The 12273-nt window shown below is 45.7% G+C and overlaps 1 protein-coding gene and 1 long non-coding RNA gene across 2 annotated transcripts; one reads left to right on the top strand and one right to left on the bottom strand.

Moving 5' to 3' along the window:
* Positions 1–2487: 2487 nt before the first annotated feature.
* Positions 2488–10046, bottom strand: LOC112065406 (uncharacterized). The gene is made up of 3 exons (XR_003679017.2): positions 9685–10046; positions 9001–9189; positions 2488–2847 (listed from the first exon to the last, which is right to left on the bottom strand). It is a non-coding gene; the product is annotated as an uncharacterized lncRNA (long non-coding RNA).
* Positions 10047–10343: 297 nt separating this feature from the next.
* Positions 10344–11695, top strand: LOC114485609 (forkhead box protein O1-like). The gene has a single exon (XM_028487392.1). It carries the CDS (start codon positions 10860–10862, stop codon positions 11655–11657), a length of 798 nt encoding a protein of 265 aa, XP_028343193.1. The 5' UTR covers positions 10344–10859; the 3' UTR covers positions 11658–11695.
* Positions 11696–12273: the final 578 nt, after the last annotated feature.

Below are 12273 nucleotides of genomic sequence, written 5' to 3'. Positions count from 1 at the left end.
ACCCCCAAAATCTAGATGCACTAACTTCAGTCTAAGATTGCAACAGGTACTATTTAAAGGGAGAAGCTGTGAGCTTGGGAGCAGTGTGATGACTGCTAGATACCAGTGGGAGTGTCATGTATGGGTATCACGGCACAGTCAGGATTTTAAATTGAATAGGATATCACGATTTAAAAATTTCCCCTAGGGGCTTCCCTGGTGGCACAGTGGTTAAGAATCCGCCTACCAATGCAAGGGACACGGGTTCGTGCCCCGGTCCGGGAAGACCCCACATGCCGCGGAGCGGCTGGGCCCGTGAGCCACAACTACTGAGCCTGCGCGTCCGGAGCCTGTGCTCCGCAACGGGAGAGGCCGCGACAGTGAGAGGCCCACGCACCACGGTGAAGAGCGGCTCCCGCCCGCCGCAACTGGAGGAAGCCCTCGCACAGAAACGAAGACCCAACACAGCCAAAAATAAATATAAAATAAATAAATTAATTAAAAAAAAAAATTTCCCCTAGCTTCTCTCTCCTGCTGTCGTTCTCAGCTGCCTAAGAGAAGAACGCAGTGCAGGGCAGCAGATGGGAGTGTGGACTAAGGAACACAGATGTCCCCTCACCTGGGTCCAACTCAAGAAAGGCCTTTGAATCTCTCTGGGAAACAAGAGAGAGTACTTTATCCATTATGACCACCTTAATAATTTCTTCATCACGACCCATTTAAAAATAATTTTTCCATTATGAGCAGCTTAAGAATTTATCAGCAAATGTAGCTATGAAGGCCCTTCCTAATAAAAAACTTTCACACCTTTAAGTGTTTGGGGGTGACATTTACATTACAAATTCTTACCTTGACTGTGTAATTTTAGCAACTTCTTTTGTTTCTTAATTTCAGGTCTTCCTGATTCCTAGTTTAAGAGGTTTCCATGGTTCTCATCAATTTTTGTTTATCAGTGACTAAATTTATTGTATGTTTTAATTGGGTTGTGAAAATAAGGTGGCATTTACGATCTTTTAATAGAATCCTGGTGTGTACACATAGGAACGTGAGCGTGTATGCCCTCAGGCTTGCGCACACGCGTGTGCGCACGCATGCACGTGCACACACACACACACACAGGGTGACAGTTTTACAGTACCGTTGCCAAGAATAACTAATCTAGGAATAACTGCAGAATCTGATAATACAGGTGGTGTTTCTTGTTAAAATAATTTGTCTACATGGACAGACATGAATTCTTTTTAATTATAAAAGTGAATGTTAAAATTAAGCTATTGCCTTATTCCTAAATATATATATTTTTTTAAACTATCAAAATCACTTTATTCTCTCTCATACGTAAGGCATTAAACCTGAGAAGACTGGAAAAAACATCATGAATTACGCTTCACATGACTTCCTAAATAAAAATAGTTCATGGTTCAAAGTTTGAAAGGCAGTTTATCTAAAAGAATGCTTTAAAATTACTAAAGCTAACCTTAATCAATTGTCTTAACAGGTAGTTAATCAAGCATTTAAAAGCTAGTTTCTAAATAAGTATTTCAATAGTCTTAAAAAAAAAAATCAGACCTAGAAAAAAAAATTGGGGACCCAGAAGCCATTATATTCCAATTCCCTTTAAGTAGAATACTTCTCCTTGTTTCTGTTTTGTATGTTTTTGTTTTCTTTCTTCTTCTTTTTTTTTTTTTTTTTGAGACTGCTAATGTTGTAGGACTATTCTGTTTTCATGAGGAAGTCACTTGTCTCCAGTTGTTAAGTTTCTTGGAGACATCTGACTCTTACAAAACATGCTGTGGTGTTTGAGTGGGTTTAGTTTTTTAAGAATTTTGCCCCCCAAAAAGAGCCACAGAAAACCAAAGAATACACTATCAATTCTCTTCTGCAATTGTTTTAGAGAAATTTGCTCTATTGTTAAAGTTGTGCTGCTTTCTATGATAACATTATCTGTTAAATGAAGCTGCCAGAATCATCATCAGCTAAACTACCAAAATGAGTCAGCTAACTTTATTTTTAACCGCTTTTTAATTGCCTGCTGAGACTATCAAGCATAATGTAAGAGGATTTTTAAAGCCTTTATAGCAGTGTTTTGGTATATCAGGCCATATAAAAAGGTGCATCAATGGTTCAGAATTCTCAAGTCATTTCCATGAATTTTTCCTTTTAAAACTCAGCTGTAGGGCACGGATAAGTAATAAAAATCCCTGAGATTGGAGACTTTTCCTAAATTCTTGCTATAACATTCCATGGATGTTATACATACTATCTCTGAATCCACAAAGAATCAGTTGGATTTGGGCAACCGATGTGCAAAACATTTGAACATGAAGGAGCCATAGCAGGATTTAGAACAAATATCAGTGATTTAGAAATCATGTGTTTACCTAAGCTGAAGTCATTCGTATAGTAACAAAAACCTACCCACGAGGTTGTTCCGATGTCAAAGAACAAACATTTCATCCCTGTTTCAAAGCACTTTAAGACATTATTTTAATACTTACAATACCTCTTTGAGGTATGTAGGTGGAAAGTAATATCAAGATAAAATTTCAAAATGCAGAATAAATTGAACACTACTTAGGGAATAAAAGAACTTCAGTTGATCGTGCTTTGTTGATTTTCTGTTTTTCTTGGAAGAGCCATTGGTGATTTCATTTTATCATATTTTGCAGGTAGGGCCAACATCACAGCATACTTGATAAAACAGCTACTGTGAGTTATAAGAGAGCCACTGTGTTTCCAGAGCTTTCTACTCACACTATAGCCTTGGCTGGAGATGAGCGAGGGACACACGTGATTTGCTTTCCTATCCAGGTGGAGGCATTCTGCTCCTTTCTCCACCCTTCTTCCCCAGGCCTTGTCGGTCTGTGTCTACAATAAAAAGTAAAACATCAAATCAAGTATCAAATATACAACTATTGAAGAAAAGAGATAATATATTTGGATTATTATACTGATTTTACTTGATTAGCATACCAAATTATGATTATCTGCTGACTCTCACAACTGGATGCACTGGCTAATTAAAACTAGGACATCTCCTGAGGATGGGAAAGCACGGGGGGGTGATTTTCCTTTCGTGATTCATTGGCAATTTAAACTGACTGAAAGGAAGGTAGCCACAGATAAGCCCTTCTGACTAATACTGGCCTGTAGTCTGTGGGTGGTAGAGGCTGCCAATATGTCTCCGTGATGGGAAGCTGAAGATAGGAGAACACAGCCTAAACTCTTAGCTGAAGGGTGTTTTATTCATGCTTTTTATGAAAACTGGGGGCATTAAGATAGGATCCCATCCCCTTCCCAAGGTAAGTTTTTCTAAAGCTGCTTTACAAATATTCCTGATATTTTATGCTCACCTGGTGGTGGAGAGGGCACTTGCCAATTCACTTTGAGGTGGAGTGGAACACAAGAGTTTTGTTTGTTTTGCTCTAAATTTTGTTTACTGTCTCATGAAAGTAAACCTTATGGCTTTGATCAATCCCCAGCACGTTCAGCATTAGAGCTGGATTCAGTAGTATTGGAATAACGTAAGGTCCCTCATTTGAATTGTAAAATATATGTTCACTTGTTCTAAGCTAAATCTGAGCTTCTGAAGCTCATATGAGGAATGGCTTTTAGATAAAGATCCAAAGCTAACTGCTTTCTTTGGTGGGGACAGAGCTCAGTAGAGCTGGTGAACTTGGTTTGATGTGTTTTATTGAGGATAAGGAGGGCTTCGGAAAGAGTTCCAGATGAGCCAGCCTTTCTAGAGGGGCAGGCTGCTCTCACTGTAGATGGTCTGAGGCTGCCTGTTCAGATAAGCAAGTGCTAATGGCTTGAAATCCCCGACATCATTTGTGTTATACAAATGCAAAGGTCAGCATTATTACTGTCATTTATATTCTATCTCTAGGCTTCTTTCATTAACATAAACTAAACTGGTTTCAGGCGGAGCTGATTGCTGACAAAGATCCCTCCACCTCCCAAAATGTTCCAATGTCAATTTTCTGGATAAAAACTGAATCATCAAATTAACCTCTGGTTAATTTCTAGGGCTCTAGAAAAATCCCAACATTTTACAGAGGCAGAAGGTCTGTTAACCAGGAAATGAGCTCTGGATTTTGATAATAGTAGGGTCAAGTCTGATTACAATTAGATAAGCTTCTAAAGTACAACATTAAGTAAGTTTCTTAGCTCTCTGTACCTCAGTTTCAATTTCTGTAAAATATGAATCATAATAATTCCTACATTATTGGTTGGCTTTGAGGACTGATTCACATAATAGCTATATAGTGCTTAGTCCATAATTACTGTTGAAAAATAGTAGTTTTTATTAACACTGGAGCATAAAGAAAATGGGTATATTCTGCTTCTGAGTAAAAAGTGATTTATGGCTTAGAAATGAAAACATTTTGAAATGAGAGATATAGATTTATATTTATCAATATACATATCATCTTGTTTCAGATGATATATAAATCTGAAAAATAGGAGGGCGAGATCTCACCAAGCCTAGTCTCGGATTGTGGGAAGAGTTTTTCCAGGTTGTAATCTTCTGGAGTGCAGGCATGCAATGTAGCTGTCAAATGTTCTGTTTTCAGTTTGTTGTTCAAACACAAAATTATTTAAAGTATATAACGGCATCATATGAGACAAATCAGTTTTTTCCTCCAGCATGATATCAGTGATCAGCTAATTGGAAGTTCCATTTTAAAATGTTAAACCTTAGAATATAGAAATTTCAATGTGTTTTAAAGGCTGTATTTACCACAAAATTAAAACCTGGTATTCCAGAGAAATACTCACTATTCATCTATGTTTACTCTCTGGCATAGCAGACTTTGCATATGGGTGGGCTGTGTTGAGTCAGCCAAATCTGAAATTTGATAAACTCTTACCTCCTGTTTTTACACCATAACTGACACAGTCAGTGACTATACATGTCATATTAAAAACACATGTACTCTGACTATACAGTCATTACCTCTTGTTATTGATTTTTATCAACAAATGACAAGCAACATGGTTAGTTACTATAAAATGCTGTTTCTTCTTCCTTCATTCTTTCATTACTGTCGTGGACTCCCAGGGGTTTACAATCACATTTGACGCCCTTTCTCTACTGTAATGTTATGGAAATAGGGCAATTTGATTGGAAAAAACTGATTATAGTAAAACAGCAATTAATTCTTACCACTTAACTTGAACATTCATACATGTTAGTTTTCCAAGTAAATAAGTAGAACGCCTTGTTAAACTTCCTTTCTGCCAAAAATGTACTACCATCTGTGATCTACATGGCAGCTTTTTCTTATTTAATACATATGTCCCCCCTTTTTTGGGAAGCATGTTAAGAGCTTTAATATGACATGAAACAGAAATAAAATAGTGAAAACACATTGTGTTTCAAGCATGAGTGCAAAATTCAGATTTGTGATATTCAAAGAATTTGAGATTTCATGTGTCATCCATTAATTTTTATGGCAACTCTCAGTCCTTAATGTTAGAAAAAATTTTAATCGTAATGTGCAGGCAGTTTGGAGTTTGGGAGAGTAACTTTATTGTCTCAAAGATAGTTAAAGACCTAGTGTTTAAAATAGGCTGAATTTCATTAAATAGTCTGAAAACCTCCCGTTAGAAAGGTAAAGTGAAAAGCAATGTAATACAAAGAAAGAGTTTTGGCCTGAATGCTAGGAGGTCTGAATTCTGGCCCAGCTCTTCACTAACTGTACAGCCTCGGGCAAATCACTTAACTTCTCATTGTCTGTTTTCTTACCTGTAAAACGAGGGGTTTGTGTGAGACCTGTAACGATCACCTATAAATCCATCACCCAGATATAACCACTGCCAAAATTTTTTAGCTGACAGTGGTACCTCCAACCTTTTAAATATTGTATCACCAGCATTGTCGCAATGCCATTATGTATGCTTGGTCCACTTTATTTTAAACGACTATATATGATTCTACCTTACAGGCATTTAACCATTCTCTATTGTTGGTCATTTAGATTATCTCCAAATACATTTTTAGTATTGTTGTAGGGACCCACAGGTAGTCTCTCTCCAACAAAGCAAAGGAATAGAGTTTATCGAAGCTGACACACATCTTCATAGCACAATAGAAAATGTTGGATCTCTGGTTTCTGATTTGCCCAATGCTTCTCTCCAGTTACAGATTAGTAAGCATCATCTTTGTTTGTGATAGACAAATAATCTGACATATCCTGTGTTTTTTGTCCATCTGGAGCAAATCATCCCAATTCCAAGGCCTGGTGGCCAGAGGTCATACTCCCAACACCTGCGGATGTTCATTTATTCAGCTTTTCTACCTCATCTTATTATTTTTCTTCAAGATGGTGACTATGATAATACATCAATTCTTTTCTGCCTCAGCATTCCTTGTAACTATCAAATACTCTTTTTGTGTAATTCCTTCAAATAAATACTGTCAATATGCATTCCTGATCATTTAGAGAGTGACACAGTCTTAATTCTGACATTAAATATCATATAAAGGAAAATAAACTATTTATGACCCTCAAGGAATTTGCCATCAAAACAATGTACTCTGAAAAAAAAAAAAAGAGAAAAACCAATGTACTGTGTGATGCATGGCACCTGGCCTGTACATAGGAGGGGCTCTACAAGTTATGTGCTGAATGAATGACAAAATCCGAAGGAAATTACCCCTCGAGAAAAATAAATGGCTACTTCTGATATTGCTCTAACTACCACTTAATAGGCCAGGTTTCAGGACACTGGTTTAAGAAGCTGAAGCTGTGTTGTTTCCTATCATTATTTTCTATGGGCAAATTGAAGAAAGCCTGTTTTAAGTTGATAGCAATACCTCCTAATGATTTAGACAAAATATTGGAAATGGCCAGTCCTGGGGAAGGGAAGGTGGGGTATGAAGTTAAGTGCTGTGACTGAAAAATAAGCATCCAGGCTTTTTACTCATTAACTCGGACTTAAATTACCTATTTTTTGATAAGTAAGAATTTAAACCAGAGGTCAGTGTGTTGGTGATGAGGGGTAAATATAGAAATTTCTGCCTGGGAATTGATCAAAGGGAACCATCCCTCAGTCTTCCTGTCAAGGATGATGTAATAATTACCCTGAAAAGAGGCAGAGGAAAGAATACCACATTGGTTTGTGAGATGGGCTTTGTGAGGATAAACTTCCTTTTTCATTTTAATTGTCCTTACCTGACATGAAACATTTTTCTTCCCAATTTGGCCCCATAAACCGATGATAATGATTCACACTTACTTATTAATCAGTGAGAATCATTAGAAAAACCCTTCTAAGCAAACAGCTACCACCAAAAAAATACTGAAGGAGAAAAGAAATAAACCTTTTTCTCTTACGCAGAACTAGTGCCAACCTAAATCCTTTGCCATCCTTCAAAGAAAACGTTTACGTTTTTTGACTAAAAACAGCCCAAACCACTTCGTTTGTAATCTTTTTTATTATCTTACTATCACTAGCATTTTTTTGTGTGTCTGCTTTTTAAAAATCTTTTAAATCAAAACTTCCAGCTCAGTGGAGTTAATCTAAGTAAAATTATTAAAATCTGTGGGATTGGCTCGAGAGAAATACACCACCGTTTTCTCGTGGTTATTGCATATTGGGATTACAGGGTATTTATAATTTTCTATCTGTGTGTTGAGAAGATTATGGATGGGAAAGCAAGAAATTGAAGCTCTAGTTCTAACAGCACCACTGTTATTTGTGTGAACTCGGGCAAATCGGTTACCTTCCCTGTGCCTCGTTTTCCTTACCTATAAATTAAAGGGACCACCAGGATGATCTCCAGGTTTACTTTCAACTTTATCATTCTCTAGGTCTAGCTGAAAACAAAGTTCAGCTTGATACAACCCTTAGGGAGGGCAATTCGGCAGTGTCTCAAAATTACAAATGCATTTAACTGCTGACCCAGTGATCTCTTTTCTGGAAATTCCTCCTATAGACATACTTGCACATATGCAAAATGAGTTATATAAGGTTATTCACTACAGAAGGGTTTGTGACCGCTAAAGAGTAGAAACAAGCCAAACATCCACCAGCTTGTATGAGTAGATTGATACATACCACGGTATTTAAGGCAGCTATAAGAACCTTTAAATATATGTTTTTAATTTTTTGGAACCACGTGTCAGGGACATTGGTGCTTGTAGGTACTCTGGGCCTGCTTCAAGTCAAATTTTAAAAAAAGACCAAACGAAAGCAAATATGTCACTTACAGAAACAATTAGGGAGGATAGCTCAGAAGATTTCAAGGATCTGGGGAGAAAGTTTGTAAGAAAACCCTCTTAACCAAATACTTTCCTCCAACTGAGGCCCTGAAAAACCGGAATTGAAATGAAGGCAAGGCCAAATTTGCAGCTGGCTTCCTTTGCCAAGAATGACCCACTAGGGCACCGCCTATTCGCAGGGTGCGACCGTCTGAATGGGGGCTGCCCCTGCAGAGTGCAGTGGCAAAGGTTGAGGGAAGCAGTAGTTCTACATTACGGCCTTCCTTTCAGCTCGTCTGGGTTACTGAGGTCCCCTAGCGGCGGGCAGAGGAGGCCCGAACAGTCCAAATTTGATAGTAAACGCAGAGACCGCAAAACGAGAGTGGGAACCAACCCTTGCTTCAATCTATCAGGCTCACAACCTCCACCCAGCCCCCTTATCACTGGGAAGCTGTTGTGATAAGCGGATTATGAAGAAATAGGAGTTTGGACGAGTGAGAATGTCAAGAAGGAATAAATCTTTCAGTCTTTTCAAACTTTTGTAAACGAGGCCTCATTTTCTTCAGATGCCACTTTTTCAACTGAAGACCCACCTGTCAGAAAAAGGGATTTTTTTTTTTTGGAATTGGGAGCTGTCATTTTGGACAAGATATTTAAAACCCTACGATCAATCTTCCATCTTAAGTGATCCCATCCCTCTGAAAGGAAATGCCTTCCATATTCCTCCTAAAAAAAAAAAAAGGCAAAAGAAAACAAAACTTGACGACTGTTTCTTCTGTTCCCTGGGACACAGGGGCCATTGTCTTCCTACCTTTTGCCCCACCGATCTCAGCAGGACGTCCTGGACCTGGAGCCCAGATGGGGAAAGGTGGGGTGGGTTGACGGACGCACGGGGCAAGCGGCCTAAAGGAACACCTGGGAGTGGGGCAGGGCTGCACCCCAAGGCTTTGGTCCTCTCCCCTCTTCCATTTTCACTTCTCAACGCCTCAGCACTTCCATTCTAAATAGAAAAGAAATGGCAAGCAAACAGTTAAACTTAATTAGGGTGAGTAATAAAGTGACAAGTCTCTCACTAAATGCTCTCCTTCCCCGTCGCCCCGGACTGACTCAGTGGACAGAGTCTGAGATTCCCGCCCAAGGGAAGAGGGCACGAGGATAAGGATGCCTTTGGGCCCGAGGGTGCGTGTGAGGTAGGACCATCTTCGGCCCGCGCCGAGCCCCTTCCCTCATTTCTAGTTAAGTCAAGAATGGAGTGAACCCGGCTGGTGGCTGCTGGGCTGGACAACTGGCCCCCGTCTACACCCAACCGCAGAGGCTCAGCCCGCGGGTGCGGACAGGTGGGTTCCCGGCGCGGAAGCTGCAGCGACTGCGTCCTCCGCGCGGACTTGACCGTCAGAGCCCCTGCCCCGGGGGGCGTGTGCGGCTCGCGTGGGGACCGGAGGACTCGACACGTCGTAGGGAAAACAAAACAAAACAAAACAAAAGCAAAACCCACCGACTTCCCCACGTTTCTCTGCAAAGAAATCGTGGGCAGAGTCGAGAGGAGGCGATTGAGCAGAATGCAGCGAGGCCGCCTCGGCCCGCCCACCCAGCGCCCCCGGAGCGCTGAGCGTCCCCGGCCCCCGCCCGGCCCCGCTTTGGGCTCCGAGCGAGGTCGAGGCGAAGCGAGGGACTCGTTCCACTCAGGCTTCCCGAGTACTCTCTGCTCCTCAGTAGTAAACAAAGTGTCGCCGTCGCCTCCACGTTGGTTTTCCTCCTAGCAATCAAAACACTGAGAGGGCGAGAGACTCACAGAAACACTCGAGAATTACCAGAAAATAATAACAGAGAGCTTAAAAAAAAGTGAGAGAACGAGTGTGTGTGTGGGGGGGGGGGGGAGAGAAAAACACCCCAGTCGCCGTCGCCTCCACGTTGGTTTTCCTCCTAGCAATCAAAACACTGAGAGGGCGAGAGACTCACAGAAACACTCGAGAATTACCAGAAAATAATAACAGAGAGCTTAAAAAAAAGTGAGAGAACGAGTGTGTGTGTGGGGGGGGGGGGAGAGAAAAACAGCCCACTACCCCCCACCAACCCACTGCGGCCTCCCGGTGGAAAACCGGGCCCCGCCCAGGCCGGCGTCCACTGGCTGCCTGGGCGGAGCCGCCGCGCGCTCAATGGTCGGTCGGGCTGTCAGTCAGGGGCGGGCCGGCGCGCGCGCCGCCGCGGGCGGGGGACGGCGGCAGATCCAGTAAGTCGGGCGGCAGCGTAGTTGCTGCAGCTGCCGCTGTCGCCGCCACATTCAACAGGCAGCAGCGCCACGGTCGCGCAGCCCGGGAGAGTGAACGGTCCGCGGCGTCCGTCCGTCCTTCGTTCCGCGGGCCGTGTCGGCAGGAGCGCGACGCCGGCGCTGCCGGGGCCCGGCGACTCTGGCCTGCCGTCCCGTCCGTGCAGCGGACCCAGAGGAGCCTAGATGTTGATGGACCTGTGAAGTTAAGTTCTGGGCTCGCGCTTCCACTCTGCCGCCGCGCCTTCCTCCCGGTTTCCGTCCGCTCGCGGCACCGACATCAACTCCCCCCCCGCCCCCGGCAAATCTCGGACCGGCTCTTCTCGCTCTCTCCCCTCGGCTCCCGGTGCTGCGCTCTCTCACTTCTTGGCAGTCCCGCGGCTGGGGGAGGGGCGGGGGTCACCATGGCCGAAGCGCCCCAGGTGGTGGAGATCGACCCGGACTTCGAGCCGCTGCCCCGGCCGCGCTCGTGCACCTGGCCGCTACCCAGGCCGGAGTTTAGCCAGTCCAACTCGGCCACCTCCAGCCCGGCGCCGTCGGGCGGCGCGGCCGCGAACCCCGACGCCGCCGCGGGCCTGCCCTCGGCCTCGGCGGCCGCTGTCAGCGCCGACTTCATGAGCAACCTGAGCCTGCTGGAGGAGAGCGGGGACTTCCAGCAGGCGCCCGGCTCCGTGGCGGCGGCCGCGGCGGCGGCCGCGGTGGCGGCGGCGGCGGCCGCAGCTGCCGCCACCGGGGGGCTGTGCGGGGACTTCCAGGGCCCGGAGGCGGGCTGCCTGCACCCGGCGCCGCCGCAGCCTCCGCCGCCCGGGCCGCTTTCGCAGCACCCGCCCGTGCCCCCCGCCGCCGCCGCCGGGCCGCTTGCGGGGCAGCCGCGCAAGAGCAGCTCGTCTCGCCGCAACGCGTGGGGCAACCTGTCCTACGCCGACCTCATCACTAAGGCCATCGAGAGCTCGGCCGAGAAGCGGCTCACGCTGTCGCAGATCTACGAGTGGATGGTCAAGAGCGTGCCCTACTTCAAGGATAAGGGCGACAGCAACAGCTCGGCTGGCTGGAAGGTGAGTGGCCTCGGGGCTAACGGCCGGAGCGGGAGCGGGGCTCGGGCAGCCTGCCTGCCTCCTCCTGAGGTCGCGGTAGGGCAGATGAGGGGGCGGCTGGGCAAGTTCGCTTGGCCTGAAAGTGCAGAGCACGCGGGCAGCGCGTGAAGGGAGCGGGCGAGAAGCGGCAGGGGTGGGTCGTGGGCTTGCCCCGGACCCGTCGGGGAACCGGAATAAGTGTCTCTGCGCGCGCTCTAGTGAGAGTTGGAGAGGGACGGCGAAGGGGCTCGTTGAGCCCTAAGGGAGGGAAAAAAGTACGCCAAGAAGTGGACCTCCGAGCGGGCAGAAAAGTTCGCCAGTGGAAGGAAAGGGGGTTCACTGGGAGCTGCTCCGCCACGGCCCGCGCGGACTCGTGCAGCTGCTGCTTTTCCTCCAGGACCTCGGGGGTGAGGGCGGCTCCCCTCCGCCCCCGCGGCGCGCGTCCTCCTAGCCCCGGGACGCCCCGCGGAGCCGTTTCCGCCGCGCTGGGCTGGGGAGAGCGCGGCGAGGGGCCTCGGAGCCCCGCCGCCCGGGTACGGGGCTGCAGGTGGAGGGGACAGGCAGGGCGCGAGCCGGGAGGCCCGTCGGGGATGGCCGCGCAGATTTTGGAGGCCGGTGTGCATTTTGTTTTGTTTTGATTTTATTCGAAGTGGCTTCGAGTGCGGGGGGCCGGGAGCGCCCAGCCCGAGGTAGCGCCTCCGACACGTGCGAAGGGGCGGCCACCGCCTGCGGAGCGCCGGCGCCC

The sequence above is a fragment of the Physeter macrocephalus genome, unplaced genomic scaffold (assembly GCF_002837175.3).
Source record: "Physeter macrocephalus isolate SW-GA unplaced genomic scaffold, ASM283717v5 random_1825, whole genome shotgun sequence".
Classification (NCBI taxonomy): Eukaryota; Metazoa; Chordata; class Mammalia; order Artiodactyla; family Physeteridae; genus Physeter; species Physeter macrocephalus.
Note: the sequence above shows the minus strand (reverse complement) of the source record. Positions and strands in the feature narration are given on the sequence as shown.